Raw genomic sequence first — 25962 nt, 5'->3', positions numbered from 1 at the left:
GAAGGTGCCCTCTGCTCTGTCTGGAGAAGAGGTTCTTGTGGGACAGTAGGTGCTGGCAGCCCAGGTCTGGTGCTGGCAACTTTGTGCACTGTGGGTAAGAACACCCTCATCAATGCTCTGGCCCAGGTCAGGGAGTTCTGAGGAGAGCAGAGCAGGGAAAGGCTTGACCAACTCCTCTTAAAGCCGTTCTACAGGGCTTTACCCTGTCTTCTTGACCCCTAAGGCATGGCTGGATTTTAAGGAAACATAAGGAATTCCAGAAGGCCCGTTAGAAAATGAAGTTGGCAGTTACAAACCTTTTCGACTGTTCCTCTACCTTAGTTCTGAAGCAGATTGAGAGGGCAGGGGGCTACAGTGTTTTCTGTGGTGGTCATAGCAGAGCATGAACTGGAGCACAGTGTCCCAGCAGTTCCTGCCTTCATGCTGGGTATGCCCCTCCGTGCTTGGAGAAGTGGGATGAAAGGCCACAGAGCAGGCAGTGCCTGCTTGTGTTTGCAAAATGGTTCCTTACCCTCCACAGTTGGAGACAGATGAAGTTTTGCAGGGGGTTAGATCTGTGCTGTTGTGGAGAGTTGGAGGGGAGGAAAGACCTTCCCCCAGCCCTCTCCTTTCCTCCACCCCCATCCCAAGTACAGATTGCAGAACCTGAGTCTTGAAATCCAGTGCTCATTTCACAGGCCACACATCACTATTGTGGAAGGAAGCAGCAGGAGGATTTAGCAACAGCCTGAATGCCAAAATAAGCTACACACCACTGCTGGCAAATGCTGACTTTTTAATTGTTTCTGCTGCAGGGTTAAACCTTAATTAAAGCTGTGTGAATAAACTTATTTTGATGGCTTACTGAAATATTTTAAATGCAAAAGGTAGCATAAAGCACCCTTACTAAATTCATCTTAATTCCACTATTAATAAAATGCCTTTCCTTATGTTGTGCATGCTTTTATTGATTCTGACAGAAATCTACTGACCAGATAAAGAGTGCTCAGTGTCTCTGTCTTTCTATTTTTAATTTAAACAAATGTAGTGCCTGTGAAAGGTGCTAGGATAATATCAGCAAAACAAAAGTCTCTTTATCTGTTGGGGGGAGAGGAAGAGAAATACATCGTTCTAAATATTCCCCCCTCCACTGCTGTACCAATAGATCTTGATCTTGTCTTGCCTGGTTTGCATTCAAGAGTAAGGCAAATAGGTCAGCTGCCCTGTGCACTCCGTCTTTGGCCATCTCAGCAGAAAGGATAACAACTGTGGCAGTTTATAACATAATGAGCTTTTGCTCTGCTTAATTGAAGATTCTTCTATTCACCAACCTCTGCTGAGCCACATGCTGTTGTTGCTGCAGTACTAGTGAAGATGACAGCTCAAAAAGCTCCAGAGGAAGCTGCCTTCATCTCCACCAGCTAGTGCAGCGGTGGTGGTGGACTCCTCAGTCGTTACAATTTGGAAAGATTGTGAGACCAAGATTGTGTCTGGTAGTGACATTTATTTCATTAATGTCAGATAAGGAAGTAAAGTAGACATGCCTGGAGAGGACAAAAGGAGCTCCAGGCTCTTTCCTCTTTCCCCGCTACCCTAAACACTTCAGTCTTTCGTTAAATGTTTTTTACATTCACAGGGAGGGGAGGCAGTCTCAGATTTCTTTTCCAGGGAATGTCTCTTTGGCTTGCATGGCTGCCTTAGCCATTGCTGCAAGCATGTCTTCAGACCTGTGGAAACAACAGATGCTGCCTATATGGGCCTGCTGGGATCCCAGTACCCCTTTCTGTGGAGAGAAAACAAGTGCATAGAGGAGATGCATTAGCTGGCAGTTTGGGGATTTTTTTAAAAAATTTATTTTGGTTCTTGAGAAAGTTGCTGTCTTACATGGGAGATTTCTGATGGTGATTCAAAATATATGTATTTGTATTAAACAAGAGTTGTGATGATTACCAGGTGGAAAAAATAAATGTGACAGCTCTGTTACTTGATTGTATGGGAAGTTTGCAAATTTGCAAAGAAGGGGATTGCCCTTCCCTTGTGGCCAGCTGACCCTCCTGGGTGTTAAGTAAATAATTTTTTTTAAAGACAGTTAGATTTTGGGTGGTGTTCTTTTAAGATAGAACCTGGCATCTGACCCAAAATTCGAACTGCTGTCCTGTACCTGGCTTTTGGATTTTCAACGCACAATATAGTGGAAATGGTCTTCGCTCCATTACTTCTAATGCTTGCATGAAACTGCAAATGGTATTTCAACAGCAGGTGGGAGTTAGCTACCTACAGCAAGAAAGCAAAGGAGCCACAGATCTGTTTTTCAATGTGTAAAACATTTACAGGGGTTTTTTAATGATGAAGTTTGAATTTTACTCAAACCTGACCTCCCAACATTTCAGAGTTTCTTTTGCAACATCTATCCTAGTCACCAGCAGGCTAAGGTAATTTAAAATGGCTCATGAGGGGATAATAAAAGAACTATCATGTCAAATACAGGTTTTATAAAACTGTGTTTTCCAGATACAAGCCAATAGAACTGTTTGCAATGTAACCAATCTCAAGAGTTGTTCTTTTTTAAACTAGATAGCAGTTCCTGGCTTGTTTGCAGTGAGAGAACACTGCAGCATTCTCCCAAGGCTGAAGACCAGAGGCTGCAGAGAACAAATTGAACAGAAATTAAAATACGTGAGAGAGAGTTGTGAGTTTGCCTTTTCTTAATCAGACAGCAAGGCAAAACTGTCAACAAGAGGCATAAACTGTGTAAATGAAATTTGAAGTAATAAGAAATGAGAGATTCCACTTTTAGTAACACTAAGTGTTAGCAATAGCATATGTAAGGATATTTATTTAAAGAAATGTATGAAAATATTTTTTAACTTTGTGGAATTCCTCTTAATATCAATTTGAGGTAATTTACCATTGATCTACCAGGGTCTGATCCACTCATGAGGGGACTGACTTTGGGAAGTAGAGATGTGTACTTAGAGCCTGATCCTGTAATCTGATGTACATTCATAGACCCTTAAGTAGCTATGCATATTCCCAAGGGTCTGCCTACACAGGTCACATTGCAGGATTGGGGCTGGGGTGGTATATGAAAAATGAAATGTACTGGAAGGCCCCTAAAAAACTGCTTGGGTATATTAAAAGAAGTAGTACTGAAAACTAGAAGCCAAATTTATTATATGGCTGTGCTCTGCTGGAACATTTGATCTTGCTGTATTTAGTTCAGGAAGTCTAAGTGGTATGTGCTCAGTGCATGACTGTAATGTCCATTAATGCTAGTGGAATATAAGCATACGTAGAAGAGGAAAAATGTATGTTGTGTCTTCCCTGCAGTTGAAATATTGAGTTAATTTCAGTGATAGGAAGCAACAAAATATAAGAGAAAATTGTTAGAATGGTTCAAAAGACTCTTTGATATAGGAAAGCCATCAAGCAAAATGCCACCATATTTCAGGACATGTCAGACACTAATCACCGCCCTCTGGTGTGTTGGAACAGGTGAGGGGCTGAGTGGTGAGGAGTAATGGTCTGCTAACTTGTGTCCGTCTGTCTGAACATATCTTGTTGCTGGTTTTCTTGTGATTGCTAATAGGGAAGGAAGGTTATGAACCACAGGTTTGAAAAGGTCAGTTGGAACTTATATGTGAGGTGAGATGCTTAATGTCTTCATTATTAGGTCAACACCCAGAGAATACTTTCTGTTCACTTAATTTGTACAGCAAACTTCAGAGCTGAACCCTGAAATGCCCACAGTCTGCAGGTGAATAGTAAATGGCAGCATGCACTGCCTTGCTTTTCAAAAAAACCCACATTCCTAAACATGAGAATACCATGAAGGCTCTAAGAAGGGTTTCTGTTCATGTTTGTTTTACCCTCCTGAGCTTTTTTTTTTTATGTTATGCATTAAGATTTGTGAGCCTGGTCTTTTCCTCACAAAGTCTTCCATCCTGCTCCAGGATCTTAAGTGCCTTTTGCACTGCTGGAACTTTTGGCAGACGGCTGAAGGCGAGTACCTGTTGGTGACAGCTGCCTGCACACTGCTCTTCTTAGGAGTGCCATCCCCAAAGAAGGCACCATGGGGTGCTGATTAGAGAGATTTAATCTGGCCTTCAATCCTGCAATGGAATGTAAAGGCAATTTTGTCTGCCTTTGCAGGCCAGTGTTCACCTCTTTTAACAGCTGCATCTAACTGGAGTTCAGAACATACCTGTTCTGGGCTTTTCTAAAAGTCATTGCTGAGAACACCACCTCCAAAGAACAAAAGTGCTAATATAGATCCTATGAATCCAGGCTCTCTTATTCTCATACTGTATTTAATTTAGTCTCACCTTTAATCAGTAACCACACTGATATCATGCTGTTTGTAGAAAGATGACCTTTTTTCTCGTTTGCCTCAAACTGTATGATTTGTCAGTGAACTGTGAGCCTGCCTTTATGGCTGAGTTGCTGAAGCATTTTGTTGCCTGTATGGAACCCTTTCCACAGCCCAAACCTCATGCCGTCTATGGAGAACCAGACTGAGGAAGGTGGTCAGCCTGCCTGTTTATTCTCTGGTTTAATAATGAGTTTGATAACAGCTCCATTACTAGTGGCAATTTTTCTCATATTGGGCATATCTTGGTGTAGCTTTATGTTGTCCCCTCCCAAGATACAAGAGTTGGCTTGAATGTGACAGTCATCTCATGTCATAAACGAACAGTTGCAAAATCAGAAGCAGCCACTCTCTTACTGGAAACTGTGCACTTTTGTCGCTCTTGCATGTAATTTTTTTCCTAACTGAAGGAGCATATTCCTAGAATCTCATCCCGTAGTTTCTAGGATTCATTGCATTTTTATAGAAGCTGGTAGGCTATCCCTGCTTCAGATAACATACCCTTACATCTTCTGCAGTCAGAAATGAGTCTTGCTTTACCTCCTTGCCTCTATGACAATAGAGAAATAGTGATCCATTTACTGAGCTGTTTGTTTTAAAATAATAAATGCAATTAATTGAATAGGGCCATTCTTGAATGCTAAAGGCTGGACCAAGAGATTTCCTTTATAATTTGTAGTGCAACTTTTTGTTGATCAATACTGAAATTACAAACTTGAAGAATCCTTTATTGGGATCAGTTGCATTTTACCCCAATGCAGTTTGGCAAAATTCCCCTGTAGACATAAATAATTGTTTGTATTATAAAACATGCGGTTAATTATTAAAACTAGGGGTGCAGAAGATCTTTTTTTAACATGCTTCCTACTTCTGATCTATGTAATGGATCATACGGCATCTAGAAATTTTCTTATGCATATAGTGAACCCATAGAGTGGAGAACATGAAATTTGTAAAAGAGATGAAAAATTATTTAAGGATAGTAAAGGGGGCATACTGACCATTTTTTTAAAACACTCAGTATTTTCTATTTTCTCAAGGCGAAGTAATGCTTAGTTTGCTTTTTTTTTGCAGCAGTTAAGTAGCAAATATTTTTTTTTTAAATTATGCGTAGATATTTTAAAAAGTAAAAAAATGTTGGTTTGTAAGATTCTTTGTTGCTCTCTAGTCTACTTTTTAAAACTGAAATTATAGATAAAAGACTGTATCTCAAACAGTTGCTTTCTGAGCTCTGTAATGCAAGATAACAATAGCTATTTATATAATGCATATGCTTCCTTTCCCTGTTAGCTATACTTTGAAAGACTTATTAGTCCTAGAGTCCTGCACGTTTGGAGCATAAAAGCCTGCAAAGTTTGACATCTTTAAATAAGCAACCAAATGTTATAAAGAACAAACCTCACTTACAGTTAGGAAACAATATTTACATTTAAGGTTGAAAAGCCAGGATGTAGGAAAATTTTGCTAATTTGGAAGGTGACCTTTAAGTGCACCAAAACCAAATAATTTGTAAGCTATGGCACAGGGCACATTCCTGCAAAATTTGTGTGAATACTGCTTTAGTGGTTCTTGAAAGACAAACAAAGAGACCTGGAATGAAATCTTTATCCCTCTCCCAAATAAGATTGAAGCTAACCCAGGCATACAGCAGCGCTCTTTCAAAGCTTGCCATTAAAATGAAGGCTCTGCAGCACAGCTAATGAGATGGGTCAGAGTGGAAAACAATCTGTTTTTAAGAATGTTTAGATCAAAAGTAATTTCCAATCTATGAAATAAAGTCGCTTTTCAATACTTTTCTTTCACTAGTAAAGCTTTTTATGTTTGCACTATTTACTTCAATCAGATGTTTTCAATTTTACTTTTTTCTTCCTGAAAATACTTCCTAGGGTTACTCAGTAGTGACCAACAGCATTATTCTTTTTCTCTCTCCCCTATTCACCAACCCCCACACATTAAAAAATTGAGAAAAGAAGAGGGGGAGGAAGAAAGAAACATCTTTTCTTAAATGATTTGCAAGCATCTGTGCTTTAAGCTACTTTTTATGAACGCTCCTTAGTAATGACTCAAGGTAAAAAAGCAGAAAAGCATCCAACGCTAGGAAATTGCAATCCAATACCATGTAATTTAAACCTGCCATTGCCTCTCCTGTACTAAATGACATACAGATGGGTAGCTCTGTTGCCTCTACTTTGGGAACACAATTGGTCTTTTTATGAGTGTATATACATTACTAGCAAAAAATATTTTTTGTTGGGACTGTTTATTTCACATTGTTCCATATTTTAATTAGTGTCATAATTAGAGTGCTTTTTCCCTCCTGTATTTTGTCAGCTAAATTTTGCCAATGATTATCAAAGTTACCTGAATGTTTTGCAATTTATGTTACTACTTCGGGAGTTTTCATTCCCAAAAGCAACCTTATTGTTGTTTTTTGCTTTTCTGATGGGAATTTTTGCACTATACAAATACATGTTTTTTACAGTAATCCTTATGTACTCCTTGGATTCTCCGTGTGAACTAAGCAAAGTGTTAAGATTAGATTTTCAAAGGAGGGTAATTTCAAAAGCAACCCTAAATTTTACAACACGTTTAATGTTGAACCTTGTACAGCTATGTGCATAAAGAAATTACTCCTTAGGACTCCTATTCTAGTGCTTCAACAGGGAAAAAAGGAAATGGCTACTGTTATAAAGAATGAGGATGCAACTAGAAGTTAAATCAACCTTACTGTAATTCTGAAGGTTAGAATTGTTTTTCAACTGCTTTAAAGGGTACTGAAATTGATAGATGTTGTGGCTAAACATCATATGCCCATTACCGTAAGTCTCCAATATAGATGTCTTGTAAAGAATGTTTCAGCTGTAGTAGGGATTTTTGCAGATTTTTTTTTAATGGTTGGAAAAATGGTACTTTCTTGTGAATGATTGCGTGTGCAACAGTTTAGTGTATAACACACCAAAGGGCTTTGGCTGTAGCACATTGTCACTGCTCCAGTGGAATCATCTGGCTCTCTATAAAAATTCTTTTCTAAACTTGGATTAGAAGAAATAATCAGCTGCAGTTCAGCTGAGCCATTCTTTGTGCATTAGGGACCAGTCTGGTCATTGACAAGTAAATGCAGAAGCTATGCTGTGGCTGTCTGCCAAAGCAATTATTCAGGATTTAAGCTAAAAAGGCTCCTTCTCCCATATCCTCTCCTTTTGCAGGGTCATGTAGGGATAAAAAGGACTGTAAGGTGGTCTTTTCCCAGGAGGAGCTGAGGAAGCGGCTGACACCCTTGCAGTACCATGTCACTCAGGAGAAGGGGACTGAAAGGTAAGGCAGGATGAAGGAAACTCAGATCTCAAAACACAGGCATCTTTCTTTTCCACCTCTCCTCTTACTGCTATTTCCTCACCTTCCCTACCAAGTTTTGTTGGTTGTTTTTTTTTCTCCCAGGATTTCTGCACTTGTTTACTAACCCCTACAAATTAACACTACTGCAAAGACAAGCATCTGCAACAAGGGGGCCAGGGCCAAGGGTCTTGTGTGACTTTTTCTTTTAATGAACACTGCATGTCTTATAAAGTTACGAGGCTCATGTTTAGAGTCTGTTTTTAGTTTACTACAAAACGTGTGGAAGTAATAGTGGTTTAGGTACACTTTTTTTGGAAGACATTGCAGTAAGCAGAACCACGAGGGAAATGGCCCTGTGCCAGGAGGCTGGAGTTTTGAAGGTGGCCATTGTAAGTATAGACGTTTTGGCTGCAGAAAGAAGGTAGCATAATTTAGTTCTTTTCCACCCCACTCCAATTTCTTTTTGAAGCACATGTGGAGAAGGTATTTATTGGCTCATTTGTGGTTGGAATGTGAAAAATTTTCAATAACTGCCCTCACATGGCTTTAGTCGCTGGAAGCCAGCCTCAAGTCTGGGAGGGAAAAAAAAAGGACTGGCTTCCAAGATTGTTTTTAGTGAATAAAGTCTCTCTCTCAGCTGATTCCAGCCAAAGGTAACTTGCCAAGGCCCAGCCATTTTTTGTTGTCTAATTTATACCACTGAGCTTGGCGTAAGGCCCTGGCTTTACCTCTGCTCTAAACGTACTAATGATGTAACTGCTTGTTTTCATTCATGAGCTGAAAGGGCTCCCCGCTGCACGTGGGGTCCTGGTTAATAGGCAAACCTCTTCCTGACAGTGGTGAATTTTGTGGCTGAATGCGCCAGAGAGGCTGGTGGGGACGGTCCCCTCTCTGCCCCAGCCCTCTCCATCCTGCCGCAGCCCTGGCGGGGCATGGGGACAGTGGTCTTTGCTGGGAGGCCTGTCTTGCCTTCCCCCTGGCCTTCCACGCTCTTGTGTACAGGACCAACAATGTGATTTAATGCACACAAACAATCCGAGATTAGGTCATTCTTAAAAATCCTGTTTATAAAAAAAATTGGACCTCATAAAAAGGGTGAAAGGATAATAAAAACAAGCTGCTGAGCACATAAGCTTTTTGTTGGGCGAGCGCAGCTGATTCGTATTAGGTGAATGACCTCCTAGCCTTTTAGACTGTTAACTTAGAAAAATATTCTCTTAAAGCTGGAATATTGCTTTTCAACTGAAAATATAAGGCGCTCACAGCTTGAAATCGTGGACCAATTATTTCATTTTCAGCTACAATGTCTCTGCCGGCCGGGCAGCCTGTGCTGGACTGACCCAGCGCCACGGCTCCTCAGGGCCCGGGCGGCCTCACACCTCGCTCCACTGCAGCCGCCGAGCCCTGCACACAGCCCAGACATGGACACAGCGAGGTGCGGCAGGTTGAGCTACGTGCCAAACAATCCGTGTTTACAAAAACTTGACATTTCTCTTGCCAGATAGGGGAAGACTCCAGTTTTACCCCTTTTTGTTTTTGTTGTTGTTCTGGCCTTTGAACTGTGGGACAATTTGCTTCCTTTTGCATGATGCATAACATCTGAGGCACACTAACGAGGACATTCCCCTTTTCCTGTGCCTGCTTTATTTGCTACCTTTAATAAAAAACAACTGCCAACTTTGAAATCATGGGGCTTTTCTATAACATTTTTCTAAACACTCTGCTACTTTAATAATTAAAAAATCTACAAATTCCTTTATTTAATTTTAAAATGTAGTGTTGTTGTTTTCCCAGTGCCTTTGAGGGGGAGTACACACACCATAAAGCTAAAGGAATATACAAATGTGTTGTTTGTGGAACTCCTTTATTCAAGTGAGTATGCTAAATATAGTTTTGCGATGTCTGTCTCTTAGGTTATGTGTAATCTTGTATATATTTCATACATAATTGTATAAGGTCATTTCATAGAAGCACAGAATGGTGAAGTCATTCAACCTTTTAAGGGATACAAGAGAGGAAATGTAAATAATAATGCTGTAGTAAAATTAGTCATGTGGTAAATTAGTCTCATAGTAAATATAAAAAAATTGGATAAATAAATAAGATAGAAAATATTCAGATAAAAGAGGAAATAAGACAGGAAAAAATTAGTAATTAATTTTTTTTTCTATATGCGGCTATGTCACATAATTGTAACAGTCTCTCACTGTGTCAACAGATACTGAGGTGTGACTGTTAGAATTACTTACAGGTAGCTTTAAGAGATACTGGATGGCGATGCTGAATTTTACATACAGCATTTTAGCTCATGATGGAGAAAAAAGTAGATGATTTTTTTTTTTAGAATTCAAGCAGTTAAGAACACAAAACTGTGGAAAATTGTATTACTTACTGAATTTCTATCTATCCCAATTAGCACAGATGGAGAGCTGGCTTAAAAATACTCTTTAGAAGTACTGTGGGAATTATGGCCCTGAATTTGGTACCAGAAGCAGTGCTGATCGAATTCCCTTGATTGCTGCATTGTTCTGCACAGATTCAGTTGTTGTTCGTGTGCTTTTTCTTATTTATGGCTGCTTGTGTTCATTCTGATGAAGAATTTAATTTTTTCTTGCTTTTTTTCCCTCCTCAGTTCACCCTAACTCAGCCCCTGTCACTTGAAGAGGTAGCTTTACAAGAGCATGAAGCAGGATGGTCAGGATAGCGCTAATAGTATAGAATATTGTGCCAGTAATAGGTTGAAAGAAAATACAATTGATGTAGCTCTGCAATCACCAGATGTGGTAGTGATTGTTGTCCTCAAGAGACTGTCTCTAAAGTGAAAGAAGCATCTCATCTCTGTAATGTTTGATTCCTCTGTTAGAAGGACTAACTGCAGAAACTGGGTAATAATGTGAATATTTTGAGTTGAAAATCTGAGGGTTACAGACACAGACAGACAATAGTCTCATGTCATGTGTTACTATGATCCTTGGCTTGAGGGTGCAAAGTGGGGATCCAAAGTTTCTATAACCTAGTTTTCTACTCTGCCACTTAGACATTCCACTGCTTACTATAGCTAAATCTTTTGGGGGGAAATCCTGGCTCTGTTGAAGTAAATTCATATTTAGCAAATGAATACAATGGAGTCAGGATTTCACTTTCTACCTTCAAGACTGGCTTCCTTTCTATCATCTGAAGGAGAAAGAGTAGGGGTTTTTTGGTGGGGTGAGTTTTGGACAGCAGTTGTACACATAAATGAATGTGAACTAGTTTCTAGTTGCCTTCACAATAGTTTTAAGATGGGAAAAAACTGCAGTATGATACTTATCTGTGATTATCTCAAGTACACAGTATGCTTTGGCATAGTCTTGAGTTAATGAGTTGCATTTCTCTTTGTGAATGCGCTATATGGAAATGTCTGTTTTTAGATTCTCTTTGAGACCCCTGTGGATTTTATTGGAGGAGAGAGGGAAAGAGGGAAGTTATTTTTTAATTTTAATAATTCTAAAGCCAGTGGGCACCTGAAGAAAACACCTGACTGATTGTGTCCTGAGACTAGACTGGCCTTTATTCAATCTCCCCAAAGTCTTTGTGTTGCCTTGTGAGCTCTTGCCACCTCTGGCATACATCAAATTCAGCCAGTTCTGAACTGGCTGGCAACAGTGGGAAAAAATGCAGAAACCAGTAGGAGTCCGTGTTCTTTTGTTTACTGACCTCAAAATATCAGTACATAATGTCCTCGTCAACCGGGGAAGACAGATTTCTGAATCTTGGTCACTGATTCAGCCCAGACAGCTAAAAAAAGTGAGAAGGAAACACAGATAAGAGAATGCAAAATGTATGCTATTTACTACATTTTCTCCACAGAGTGTAAATCACTGAAGTATTTCTTTAGGAGTAAGATGGGAGTACAATACAAAGAAAGTCCATTGCTCCGTTTAAAATGCAAGTAGTTTTTGTGGTGGCATGGGATTTTTTTGGTGCTTTTTGTTTTGTAATTTCCTGATAGTCATCTGAAACTTGCATTTACATTTGTTTCTCACTGATGTCCATTAATTTTTTTGTCTTTATGTCGTTGTAATCTGTAAATATATATATATTTGGACTATGGACCTGTCAGTTTAACTAGGAAAGAGACTGGAGCTTCAGCAGTAATATTAACAAACTTCAACTTTTAACATTTCTGATTTACGTTGTTTCATTACCATGTGACACACGAGGTCAGGGAACACATGAATTTTACACTCCACATGAAAGACCTGTTTTTTGGTAAGTCTTTAAAACAGAACTTTGTCTCTATCACAGGAAAGATAAAAGAAACAATTAGGAATTTCACATCTCTTCATCTACCTACTTGTGCTAGTGTTATGAGAAACCTCCCAAGCTTTATGGAGGACATGCTTTAACTTTTTCCACAATCAAAGGTGCCTCACACATAAAATCCATAATCATGCTATTGAATCTTATTATTCTATCTCTGAACTTTCATGGCAGGCAGTCTCCTACATCCCAGTACAGCTGTCTAAAGAAAGCAATAAATGAGAGAGACAATAAACTAATCTCAAGGACCTCCTTTTCTGCAAGCCAGTCCTTATGCAGTTTCGTGTTACTCCAATTTAGCTGTAGGCTTATGATAAAAGAAGGAGCCCTGCTGTCCTCCATCTTTCTCTAGGGTGTTTTTTCATGGCTTTCTCTTCACTGGGCCTCACCTGGTGTGCCTGGAACATGTCTCAATGCAGAACATGGATCTGATAGAAAACTAATAGGGAAAGAAAAAGTCCTTATACTTATCAAACACACCTGCTTGTGTTTATATTTTATCAGCCATGTTTATCGTGGCTGGATGGCCTCCACAGCAAGGTTGTGTTTTTCTGTATCAGTTCACAAAGACCCACCTTTGCCACACAAATCCTCAGTGTTTTCTAAGGGACAAATGTATTTGCAATGTTGTGCCTACTTTAATTTTTCAAGGCATATTCTTATACATTATGCAAAAACACCATTCTGTCCACAGCCATGGAAAGAGGGCGTTAAAATGGACCTGAGTGAAATCCACGACTCATGCTACTGCCATAGGAGAGAATCTATTCCATATTTAATAAGCCATGGTCATGTCCTTTACCATATGCAGGACTGTGAGAAAGATGTGGTATAGATGGGAACTGGGAAGCCTGGGAGAATGATTTCCTTTTAAAAAAGAAATATTATTGTTTTGTCAGTTTCCAATTTTTAGGGCCAAAGACTAAATTACCAAGTCTTCATAAATCACCCACTGCTGCCTTTATTGCTTCCTGGAAAGAATTCTTGGTAATGGTGTTGGCTCTTCTGAACATGTACTAGCAGGCATAGCAACAGCCTTACCCATGTTATGTTTTCATTTGATTTTTGTTGAGCTGTGTCAGGTCTTCTCAACATCTCTCAGACATCCAATCAAGAGAAAATGAAAGAGTGGCTGGGCAATAGAATTGTACCATTAGCATTGTACCACTCTTGCCTTCACAAGACAAGGGAGGATTTCAGTCACCAGGCTAGATCTTTATAAGGAATTTCCTTGCACCAGTGCTGCATGCTTAATTATTGGTTTTTAAGCTTTTTCACTGATCTTTACATTCTTTGAGCATGCCAAATGAAAAATCACCACTGCTTATCTGTCTAGGAGAGTCCATATGACCTCATTGATGTGGTTTCTCTAGTAGGATCTAATAGAACTACTTGAGCAACTTCATCTGTCTTCATTGACTCTTAGTTTCCTTAAAAGACCGTCAAACCCAGCAGATTCTACTTAACAACATTTGTCTGAAGTAAGTTGGTTCTCACCAGTGTAGGAATCAATAAATTGTCTAGGTTGGAAAAGACTTTCAAGATCATTGGGTCCAACTGTTAACCCAGCATTGCCAAGCCCACCACTAAACCATGTTTATAAGTGCCACATCTACATGTCTTTAAAATACTTTCAGGCATGGTGACCCAACCTCTTCCCCAGGTAGTCTGTTCCAGTGTTGACAATGCTTTCCATGAAGAAATTTTACTAGTGCCCAATCTAAACCTCCTCTGGTACAACTTGAAGTCATTTCCTCTCATTCTGTTGCTTGTCACTTGGGAGAAGAGCTCAACACCCACCTGGCTACACCCTTCTTTCAAGTAGTTGTAGAGAGTGATAGGGCCTTCCCTGAGCCTCCTTTTTGTGCTCAAGATCCTTCACCAGCATCCTTACCCTTCTCTGGACACACTCCAGATCAGTGACTGCTTTCCAGGTAATGGCTTGCATTTTCATAAGGGGTTATGTCCATACTTACAAATAAAATGGACAAAAGCCTCTTCTCTGGCCCTAAAGGCAAGTGACAAGACATGGCTTGTGTTTTTAGCCTAAGTTCCTCTACTCTGAAACAGAATGGCCTGGTTCATTCTGCTTTTGGGGAATGGTCCCTGGCCTGAGCCTCCCCTGCAGTTTGCCTAGGTCCTATCTAGGGTTCTCATCAGCATGATAAGGGCCAACACAGCCTCCAGGGATATGCTTACAACTGAACATTACTGTCCTGGCCTTCTTCAGATTGCTAGCAATGCTGTACCAGGAACACTGATACTCCAACTAGGTATTTTCTGTACCACTAGGGGGCAAACACAAAAGAGAGAGGGTTGACTGTATTCTGCTCAGTCACCTGGACCAGGACATGGGTTGGCTTGGATTGCATCAGGAGCCTGGTAGACCATCATCTCTTCAGTAAATTGCCCATGCCAATATGGAATAAAATTCTTGGAAAATGAAGATATACCGAAGATGCATCAATCATCTTTATGACTCTAACAGATCTTTATTCTATCAATGTCCTTTTCAGAGAGTAGTATTTTGAATGTCTGCCCCCACCAATGTTGTGTTTAGCATCCTTGAAGCAAAACCTTGCAAAGGAACAGCCTGGTATAAACTGCTAACGCAAAGGCCTACGAAAGCTAAGAGGAAAAATGACTCCTTCCATGTTAAAATGCAAGGATCAGAACTGCAGAATACTGTCTGAGAGAGTTATAGGGCTTCCAAAGGCTGTTCCCCATGTTCCCTCAACAAAACCTATATAAACCTGTTAAATACTTCATCATGGAAGGTAAAAGGAAAGGCAGTTGTAACATAACAGGAGAGGTTCTGCAGTAAATCCTCTTTCCTCTCTGACAAAAGCCTGCTTCCCTGGCAAGTAGCAGATTTGCATTAACTTCAGCTGTAGTGTGTCTGTTGACACTAATGTGTGGCACTGAACAACTGCAGTTCAGACATAGGAAGGCAGTAGTTTAAAATTCAGTCTATAGGAACACATGATGATTATCATCACTCCATTTCTGTCTCTTTCTTAATACTTGGCAGTCTGAAGATCTGGTATATGATGTCTTTTAAAAGAAACAGGTTAAAACCCTGCACCTCTTTGCAGTACAGATAAAATTACCATCATCTATTCTATTGTTTGTGTCTGACTTAATTATTCCTGGGATCTTTAAAAGTGTTGCAGCACCTTGTGCTTAGCTAAATCTTTCCAGTAGCTCACCATGTCCTTGCACATGGTGTGTTGGTAGCTAAGCCTACTTGACATTTGTACTGATACGTGTTGTGTGTATTTGAGCCATATTGAAGTTGGAAATGAAAAGCACTTTATAAATACTGTCTTTTTCCCTTTATGCATATAGACTAATTTCCAAAGATATTTATGAACGCTTACCTGACTTTCAGAATACTCCTATGAGACAGAAGCAGAGAAAATATGAAGAAAGCTATTATCCATTCATTGGGGGGGTGGGGGTGGAGGGCTGGGGGTGGTGTTGGGGTGTTCCCCTCTTGTGATAAATGATAAAAGACAATTAGTACAGTCAGGACCTGGCACTGTAAGGTGCATCTTGTCTGGTAGGATGCTTAGGATGGATATCAGAGTACGTACTATGATAACAATGTACTGAGGAGGCTTTTTCCTTCTACGTGATGTAGTTTTAAAAGTATAAAGGAGTCAGAGTGAATATTTTTGTGTGTAGAAAACATCCCTTTGGAATGTACTTTCAGTATTTAATTTTATCCTTTTTAATGGCCATATTTTAGTTGCACATTTTAAACACCTATGTGCAATTAGTTTCTGATACTTTTGTCTAACGTGCTGTTGAGAAGCAGATATAAATACTCAAAGAGGGGAAAAGTGCTGCTTCCATTAAAATAGCTGTAAGCTTTGTCATTCCTTCAAGTAGTCAAGGTGATTTTGTGTTCTTGCAGAGTGCTTCTCTCACATCTGCCACTTGCTTATTTACAATGCCAAAGATGCTTCGTTATTCTCCTCCACTTTTTCTGTGCCTTACTAAGATCTCTAACAGTTTCTGTAATACTGTGTCCTAAATTTTACATCATTTTCCCAAGGGGAAATGGTGACCATAACATAGGTGACCATCCTGCTCTCGATGGCTCCTAGTACTCCTCCCATGCTGTGTTTTCTTTCATAGCTCTTCTGCTGTTGCCAGACAAAGTTCGATTCATTTATCACCCCCATATCAGCTTTCTGATGTGTTGTCCAGTAATTTATGACTGTTTGGAGCTTTGGTACTCATTACAGTGCCCATTGACCCTTGTGACCCTCCTCTCTATGCACTCTCTGCCACCTTGGCCCCTGGGCCAGTTTGTTGATGCTGGAAGTTACAGTGCATATGTCCATAACAAGCCATTCAGGCTGAGAAGCAAGAACTCTGTTTGACCAGCTAATAGTGAGTATCTAGAATTTAGGCAACGAGAAGTTGATTGTGCAGCTAAACAGATGCTGAGGGTAAGATTCGTACATTCTGTCTGACTATGTAGGTAGTGAGGTGTTGCTGATACCGTGATGAACAAGAGAGAATAGTGTAGGCAGATATACAGCAGCTTGAGGAGAATATTTTAAATAAAACACTTAAGTGGCTTTACTTGTAACTCAGTGGATTTCCCCCAGGTTACCACTTTTCACAGGGTGGGGACTTCATCCTGCTGGTGTAAATACCAATTGAATCATACTGCCAAACTGAGCATGGGCTGGTGCCCTGGGCAGTTACCAGTGCTGATATTTGTGAAGGCATGTCAGCAACATGCTTTCTTTGTTCAGTGCTCTTGGTGGTACTTTAAAAATACTAATTATGAAGATATGTATTTTTCATCTTTTCATCTCCTGGAAGTATATTTAAGAGTATATTTTCATGTCCTGAGATTATATCTATTGTGAGCACTGGAGGAAGGTGCAGAATTAGTGGAATGGGAGAAGAAAGTTGTTTCCTTTCTGATGTCTTTAATAGCATGAACCTGTTAATTTTTTAAATTATGACTGATTTTATATTTATTTGCTGTAGCATAGTTATTTGGTATAGAATTACAGTGCTAGTTATATAAAAATATAGAATGCATGTAAAAGACATCTACATGTAACAGCATGTACAAGCTTATAAAAGTTGAAAATAAATCTGCAATTAGTTTTTGAGCTTCAGTCATTTGCTTCTGAAAAAAGAAGGACTGTAACTACCCAAAATACATCCCTTCCTTGATGCAATGTAATAGGATCCAACATTGTACTTCCTCCTTAGAATTTCTGGGGAAATGCATTTTGCTGCCGACGTAACATGCTTTAACAGGTCTCCTGCTGGTCAGACCTTGTGTCCTGCTGTGACAGCCATGACCATGTGTACAACTGATTGTTAGTGGGCGATATAAATCTGATTGGAACATGCCTGTTAATTGGTTTGAGAGCTCAGTATAGACAATGCTGTCTTGTAGCAGATTGTGTAGATAGCCCTAGTCATAGGGTTAATTCTGCTTGACAGCACATCAGCAGCATCTTGAGTAATTACCCAACTTAAGTTTTCCCACAGTTGAATTGAGATCTTCAAAGGCTTCTACATTTACAAGTATTATTAACCGATATCTGAAACATGATGTTCCCACAAGGGCTAATTTTTTCTTCCTTTTATTAAATATACAGGTTATAGGGTTCATTTGCTAAGTGCTAAGCCCTTAGAAGAAAACACTACTTGTTAGAGAGAGAAAAATCCGCAGTGCACGACCAAAGCTAATGGTGCATAATGCAAACAACATTGTCTTTTTGCAAAGACTTTAAAAACAAGTTAAAATTTAGGTCTGGCTCCCTTCCTCTTTCCCACCCCCCACTTTCCACTTTTAAGAAAATCAAACCACTCACTCCTATGTGCAGAATGAGTAAATTGAAGACATGCACAAACAAAAACCTCCTAGGATGTTGCACAATTAAGTACAGATCATTGGATACAATGCATATGACATTAATGAAACGGTATCTGCTTCAAAAATAGATTGGAAACATTAGTGAATAAATTAAATCCTCTTAATGACTTTATAAAATGAAAATGAATGAAAACTTTATTTCATACAAACAACTGTATGATATGATTCACAGTATACAATGTAATCCTGGTTTAAATTTATATTTTATTTTCTTCATTCATTTTGTGATTTGCCTTTTAAAATATCTTCTTTGTAACTCTACAAAGAGTGTTTTTCTACAGTGTAGAAAACGGTAAAATGTTAAAGATAATTATTATTATTTGGGTTCAAATGCCTTTGAATGCATTAAATGTTAATGTACAGAGTTAGACAGTCTTGTTAAAGATGGCTTTTTCTGGGGGATCAGTCTGACAAATGGCTTTTATGGCATAAAGCAGTTCTTGTAACTTACGATCTTTTTATTTTCTTTTTCAGGTCAGAAACAAAGTTTGACTCCAATTCAGGTATGTTTAGATTTACAGTGTTTTGCTGAATGTACACTATTCAGGTTAATCTCAAAAAAGTAGTTTATCAGTTCAAGTTCAGTTTAGTTTTAAACAAACTGGGGTAGGTCAGTCTTAAAAAGGATCTTCGTTTCTCACCCTCTGAAAACAGCATTGTTACTGTGAAACATTTGCTTTCATTCCTTTCATTAGTTCCAGTCTCTTTACATTTTCCCAAAAGATGATCAGGAAGATGTATCTTGCAACAGGCTTTAATTGATCCAGAACAATTATAATACAAATAAATGATAATACAGACTAAAGCAAATGGAGGATTGAAGATTGAGAATGATCACTGCTATAGAGGAGAATGTTTTTCTTCCTGGTGGACAAAAACATTTCATGGGAATTTGAAGTCAGTGCAGCCTATCTGTCAGGAAACAGATGATTTGTCATCAAATTTTCGTGACAGATGCATGTACACAATGCATGCCAGAGCAGTCTGTAGAGCTCAGTTGAGGAGAATTACCAAAAGGCAGTCTCTCTCAAGATGTCTTTTTAAAGAATTGTAATGTGTTGTAGGGATTGGGAGGGAAGTGAAGGTCAGTCTTAACAGGTTAATGTGTGTCTAACAAGACAAAAAACACAGGACAGCAAACAGGGGAGCAGTTGGAAGAAAAAAACAGATATCCTAATACCATACTATTACTTATTCAGTTAACTATTCCTGGGTGTTCCTTAAAGTTAAACAATAATAAATTAAGAATAGGTTGTTGTCCTGAAGCTAGGTGAAATGTCCATTGCCTGAAAAGGTAATTCAAAATACATTTTTTGTTAAGATGAAAAAGTCTGTTTTAAATGGGAAACCTGATATTATTATGTCAATTTTGGGTTTAGGCCAATGTTATCTTCTATATAATTTGCTTAATGCACTGATTATAATTGCTTATGATGTTACGAATTTTATAATATATATTAATCAGGGTGTTTATGGAATAGCACGTTGCCTTTTATCCCAGTTACAGCATGATTTGGGTTTGAAATGTGAGGCATTACATTGCTTTTTCTTTCCACATTAGATTTTATCTTTGTAACTATATGAGAGTGAAATCTACAGCAGGAAGCATTTAAATAGCCAATGCCTACATCTCGTATACTTGCGTCATCTTGCTTCTATTAAGATTTTAGTCTGTGAGTTTGAGGTTACTTGCTTTAAATATTGCTTGAATAAACTCTATGCTAAGATTGATTCTTGGATCTTGACAAAACACAGAGGGATTCCATGGGGGATAGCTTCACACATTATCTGCCATTACCCCCTTTATTTTAGTGCAGTCACCAAAACCAGGGTGTGGAGCAGAATGTCACATCTCTGCTTTTCTGTTGAAGGGAAAGTGCTCTCTGCAGAGCTTCAACTTGCTTCATGGATTAAGCTACAAGTAGTTTACTGACTCTCTCTTTTGAAGCAGTTCTCCTGTTACATGCACTATGCTGCCTGCTGCCCCCCTTGGCATTGAAGGCAGGGGCATGGCTTTTCCAGTAAAAGTTTGGCACTATTGCAGCTGTGGTGCATGCCTGCTCACTACATGTCACTAGGCCTTTCTGCCCCGGGCTCTTGGTCCCACTTCAATTTTTCCCCAAACTCTGTACCTGGAACTGTGAATTACTGAGGTTTAACGCCTCAGTCTCATCAGTGCTGTGTCTTTCAGCACAGATTTCAGCTAACAACCCAGGGTAGATGTTAAAACCAAGCAACATCAAGGCTGAAAACCCCCTTATTTTTGTGAGAAGTACAGTAGCCTTTCCTTTATAGGGATAGCACTCAGTTCTTCCACCAAGAAGCTGTTCAATGACAGTCAGATGGCACAAGGACTCAGAGTTTCTCTTTTGTTCCCAATATGTAAGAGCAGAGGAGAAGTGAATATACTGGCAACATCACCTCAACATCTACCACCCAAATAGAATATCACTGGTTTTGTTTCCCCACCAAAGAACTTGCTATCACTTTCCCAAACCAGACAATTATCCCAGACCTCCTCCTGCCTCTGAATGAACAGGATGCATTCACTCAAGATGTGTTGGCAATAGCATCCTTGTAAAAAAAAACCTTTCTTTTTGGGGGGGGGGGGGTGCAGTGCCCTATGTAGCACCATGTTCTGCATTACACAGGCCTTTGAAGAGTGTCAATGTAGTGTTGGTTTTAAAAGGGCTGCTGGCATCTGAGTCTATATTTATGCAACCTCAAGTTTCTTGGAGACACCTTAAGGTATTTTCACATCCCTTATTTCATTTTGAATTCCCTAGACTGTCATTCCTAAGTAAAGTAATGATCCCACAAACTGGAACAAACATGCTTTGTTCTCATTTATCTTATGTTACCCAAAACGGTTCAAGTGTTGAACGTGAGAATGAGGTAATTTTATTATAGAATACATATTTTTTTCCTGGGGAGTTGTTCCATGACTATTGCTTGCTCTAAATTAACCCCACTGTTAATTCCAGTTAACTTGCAAGTCTAGATGTGCCCTTAATAAATATTTATCAATGCTTATTATACTTCTCTTACCTAGAAATATTTGTGAAGCATTGAAGAATTAAAAGAAGTCTTTCTGAAGCAAGTACAAAGTCAGAAATACAGTTTTTAAAGTACCCAGTAGGCTCACTGCAAATGTAACCCTGGAAATGTTCAACACTGAAATATTAGACAAACATTGTCAAAAGAAGATTAATTGGAACTTGAGCATTAACTTAAAAGAAGGCTGCAAAATTCCTACAGTGATGATCAGGATTTATCATACAAATAGCTATAACATCTGTAGGGGACACACATTCTTCATCTCATGACTAACAGTTCCATCTGAGAAACTTTTTCTCTGCTTATTCTTTTTAAGTCTATAGCTGGCAGAATTTCTGTCTCAGAGACCATGGGGTTAGCTTCATGCTGTTGGAAGATCTTATAAATGAAACAATTTTGGTTTCCTGTCATAATATGATGAATTTTACTGGCACTTAAAATAGATTTTTTTCTAACAAAGTACTTGAAAGCAAAAAAGGTTGTAGGAAAAATATTTTTTTCCTCATAGTTTGTTAGAGAACAAAGTAAACCACAAAAAAACTCACAGGTGAAACAATTTTTTTCTAATTATCAGTACTTTGTTAGTGTCTAAAATGCTTATTGTGCTATGCGCTTGGTTAGAAAATTTTGGAATTTAAGAATATAAGAATTATATCGGAATAATTAATGGAATTCATTTGATGAATGATAAATAGACTTATGCTTTTTTAATTTAGAGTAATATAGGTCTTCAGAGTGCTGTTCCATAACAGGAAGAAATTGTAGGTCTCAAAAGCTGTTGGTGAACACTTAAATCCCACCTTAGTAATAGCAAAAGTAAGCACAGAAAATGCAAACAATTGTCTCAGCATGCCCCCCAGTCACCAGAGAATGGTAATGGTGAATTTCCTACTGCCTACTGGGAGGGCTGGAGTTTTCTTGGGGCATCTCCTGTAATATTTGCTGCATCCTGCATGTCACTGTGGAGGTAAGACGTGATGATATTCAAGTTAGAGTATCTGCAGTGAAATCACGAAGGGCAAAAATTTCAGTTTTGTTTTATGTTAAAAACAAAGGACAAATTCATGGATAATATACACGGACTCCAGTGGAGTCTTTTTTTTATATCTGTCACTCAGACCATGGAAAGTCAGAGAGCACAGGGTGCAAACGGGACAGTCGGGGTCCCATGCTGTAGAAACATATCTGTGCACTGAAGAAAGAGGAGTGCCCAAGGACACACAGTGCCTTCAGCTGTGCCATCTGCTGTGCCAGCTTCACACTTCTCTCAGAAAAAGAGACGTATCTCCAAAGCTTGTTCTTCTGTCTCCCTGCTTCTACATATCAAATGAAATGTAGAGATAATGTATGTGATTTTATGCCACTCTTTGTGTCGATACTTCGGAAACTTTCCAATTAGTATCAGGAATTAAGCCATAATAGCTGCCCATGCAGCTAGAGGCTCTCCTGAGGGACAGCTACACACGAGCTTTTGTTGGATTCCTGCTGCCCCAGCAGTCAAATACAAAGCAAGTTAAGAAACCTCCAGCAGTTCCTGAAATTTCCTTCGCCTGCCTTGTCTGGACTCACAGTGTCAGCCAGTGACTCTGAAGGTCATTTCTCCTCTCTGCATGTTGCATTTTCCACCAGAATGAGTGTATCCCCATGTCTTCAGCACTGCACAATGCTGCCACCCCTATATCTTCAAGGTTCCCAACCTTTCCTTTCTCACCTCTTGTGTTTACTGGTATCTTTCTTTTAACGTGGCCCCTATACTAACTTGCAAGGCTACACGATTCAGCACAGGTGCTAGAGAACAGATGAAGAAAATTATAAGGTTGGGGGTGATCAGATGTTTTCCTCTCACAAATTCCTCTTGGCTACATTTCCAGATGTTTTGCAATAGGCTTTCCAAACTCTCTGCATCAGCCCTGATTTACCCTAGCCTGCCATCAGTCCCATTGTATGAAAGTTATCAGCACAACTCTTAAGAGCATAAGGAACTCTCTGCTCAAGTAAGAGAGAAATGAATACCAAAAGGCATTTTGAAAGTGAGTAACTTTTACTGACCTTTGCTACCAGGGAAGCACAAAAGAAATGTAACTTACCTGAAACCTTAGGTAGATAAAGCAGTAAGGTACTTAGTCATAGCATCCATTGATCTAACACATCAAAGATCTAAATACAGATTAAGAAGTAAGTTCCTAAATGTCATTGATGTCAGCTTCTCCATCCAGGTTGTGTTAGAGCAGTTCTTAATTTCTTCTCAGGAAGGCTAAGTAGTTTCAGAAACAGGGAGGAGAAGTGATATTTGGTGTTCATAACAAAATCATGTTGACAAGTTCAACAGTCACTCTACAATCAGAGTATTTGATTAAAAAGTATTAAAAGAAAAGATCACTTGCAGAATCTCTGACAGGGAAAAGTGGCAAAATACACTGAGATACTGAGGAACAGGGATGCTCCAGAGCTTTTTGGATGAGGTAAATGACCTCTTCAGGTTCTCTTTCAACTATGAGGAATTACTTCCTTCTATCTGGTCACCACCAGCTTCGATGCTTAAAAACAGGCGTGAGCTGGAACAGAGAGATTGTGAGAGACAGTCACTGCAAAACCAGAACATCTCAGATTATCTTGTCATTACTTGTCAGTGCTATTTTGTTCTTGGCATTAAAAACTCTTCACACAGATTGTTGGGGATGCAATGGCTGGCGAGCATGGCCTGTTATATTTGTTCAGCAGCAAGATGAGCATTTAGAGTCAGATGCAAGCTGAACCATCTGATGAATGTTCCAGGGCCATGCTGCGATGTGACTTGGAGTATTAGATAGCTGGGATATCTCACTGGTACATCCCAGGGAACTATGTGCTGGTGTGTGGTAACTGATTATTGCTTGTTCTTGTATCACTTAAAAAGCTTGGAAAAAGTCACATTATTTCAACATATAGAACAATATTTTACCTCGTGAAGGACTGATTAAAAATGTTGTAAGTATGCAGGCAATCTTGCTTTTCTAGGATTTTTAAAGAAGGCAGTCACATTCCAGAGGACTCCAAATGTACAGCTTCGCAAATTCTAATACTGGCTTTGGAGCTGCAGATGTCTTTTCTTCCCACTTCCTCTGTTCATCTTTTTGTATCTAAGCTGTGCTATTCCTTGCTATCACTGGCATGATTCTCAGTTCTCAAAGTATTTTAATAGGAAGTCTGATCACCTCTATAAGCTAGATCTGTGAATCTAATAGTGGAGAGCAACAGCCTTAAATCAACCTGTGTAAATAATTTGCATTTTTTCTATTTTTCCTGAGTTTTTTTGGCAATATGTTCCTCCCTCCTTTGTGCACTTATTAATAGGGCAGCTACATAAAGAGGCTCTGCCCTTGTGCACTAGCACACAGGCTCACGGTGCCACTCTGGCATGAAGCACTGCTTGTCAGGATGTGATAGAAACTCTGTGTTAAAGGGCCTTGTTCATGGAGCCAGGAATGTAATATCAACAAATGCAAATACAATTTTCTATTTTTTTGTCATATGTATACTTTATTAGTCATTGCTACTTCTTTCTTGCTTTGCTGTGAGGACCTTGCTGAGAAGGATTTTGCAATGTGTTTAAATTGGTCCTGTAACAAAAATACTTAATCTTAGGTTTTCCATTTTAGTATTATTAACATAAGGAAATTCATCAGACTTATTTAGAATTTTTTACCCTTCTTTCTAACTGCTGAAGACAATATTTTCTTTTTTTTATTATTATTATAAATAGCTAAAAAAGGCTGTCTTTAAGAAACAATTCGGCAAAGTAGTCTGAGAAGACATGAATAATGTATAAATAATGGGTTTATTACATGGAATTGGAAACTGTGGTACTGAGTCACATTATAAACTTTAAAGTAGATTGGCTGAGGATTTTTTACTCATGTTAATATAGCTGCTTCAGATAGGTTTGGTCTATTAGGGAGTTAGTCTATTGTTAGTCAGCAAATTGCTCTTTCCAGTTAGCAACACTGAGCACTATAACATCTTTACTGTTCTGGATGGCTGAATTTTATAAATACAAATGTCTTGCTAAGGCCTCTTAACAACTGTGCATTTTTTTACTGAACAAGGCTACCTAATTACTTTTCAAGAGCTGCTTGCATTGCAGTCTTGTTCGATGAACAAACTAGAAGATCTATGGTGACACTGTTGAATCATCCTACACTTATAAACTTCATAAAGAGTTTTCCTGGTCCTTTTAAATGATAATTAATTTAGTCAAATTAACCCTATTTCAGACTGTGACATTTAACTTTGCCATAGTCCCATTGAATTAGCCAAAAATGGAGTATGTGCAAGAGAAGCCACAAGAATGGACAAGCATTTCTGGTTCCATCTGTGGCTCATACCACTTTTTTATTCTGCCTTCTTCACAACAGACAAGGTGAAAGGAGGACAGAGCAGAGTGCAAGATGGCAAGATTAGTAGTCTCTGTGAGATACTAAAATCCAGAGATACTACAAATTCTTACTTGTCTTCTTGTGGAGGAGGGAAGTTCTTCTGTTCATGTGATGTCATATGCAATCACAGGAAGGTGATGAAAAATGTGGCTTCTCAGCTGAGGGGTGATCCCACTTTTTCATCCCCAGAGTGTAGCAGCTGCTTCATGTCAGCTTTCCAGTTTCATAGCTATAATGCAACTTAACTACACCACGTACAGCACAAGCCAGGTGTATTGCTACCTTGCTTTATTAGTACTCTATTCATTTAAAACACAAAACTGGGGATAAAACTGCCTGCCTGCTTTTTAATTTGAAAGCTGAACTATAATTCATTTGTAAGTGGAGTGTTAAGGCATTGTGCATTATGTACATACTAATGCAGAAGTTTTGAAGAACAGCAACACAGGCTATTGTTTAGCTCACTGCATGGTGCCAGGAAACAAGAATTTGGTAGGAAACAAGAACACTTCAAATCTTAACTATCTTATGACACAGAAACTACTGTCATAATATCTACTTGGCTGTATATAGGCAGCTGGGATGTG

The 25962-nt window shown here is 39.0% G+C and overlaps 1 protein-coding gene across 4 annotated transcripts in view; it reads left to right on the top strand.

Moving 5' to 3' along the window:
- The window catches only part of MSRB3 (methionine sulfoxide reductase B3), a 91785-nt gene that overhangs the window by 27319 nt on the left and 38504 nt on the right, over positions 1-25962 (top strand). For all 4 annotated transcript variants that reach the window (XM_082280271.1, XM_082280273.1, XM_082280270.1 and 1 more), the window contains exons 3-5: positions 7555-7663; positions 9479-9556; positions 18378-18406. In XM_082280271.1, coding sequence (XP_082136397.1) covers positions 7555-7663; positions 9479-9556; positions 18378-18406 — 216 coding nt within the window. The remainder of the gene's footprint in view (positions 1-7554; positions 7664-9478; positions 9557-18377; positions 18407-25962) is intronic.

The sequence above is a fragment of the Coloeus monedula genome (assembly GCF_965178545.1).
Source record: "Coloeus monedula genome assembly, chromosome: 4".
Taxonomy (NCBI): domain Eukaryota; kingdom Metazoa; phylum Chordata; class Aves; order Passeriformes; family Corvidae; genus Coloeus; species Coloeus monedula.
The sequence above is the reverse complement of the archived record's forward strand: the minus strand, read 5'-3'. Positions and strand labels throughout refer to the sequence as shown.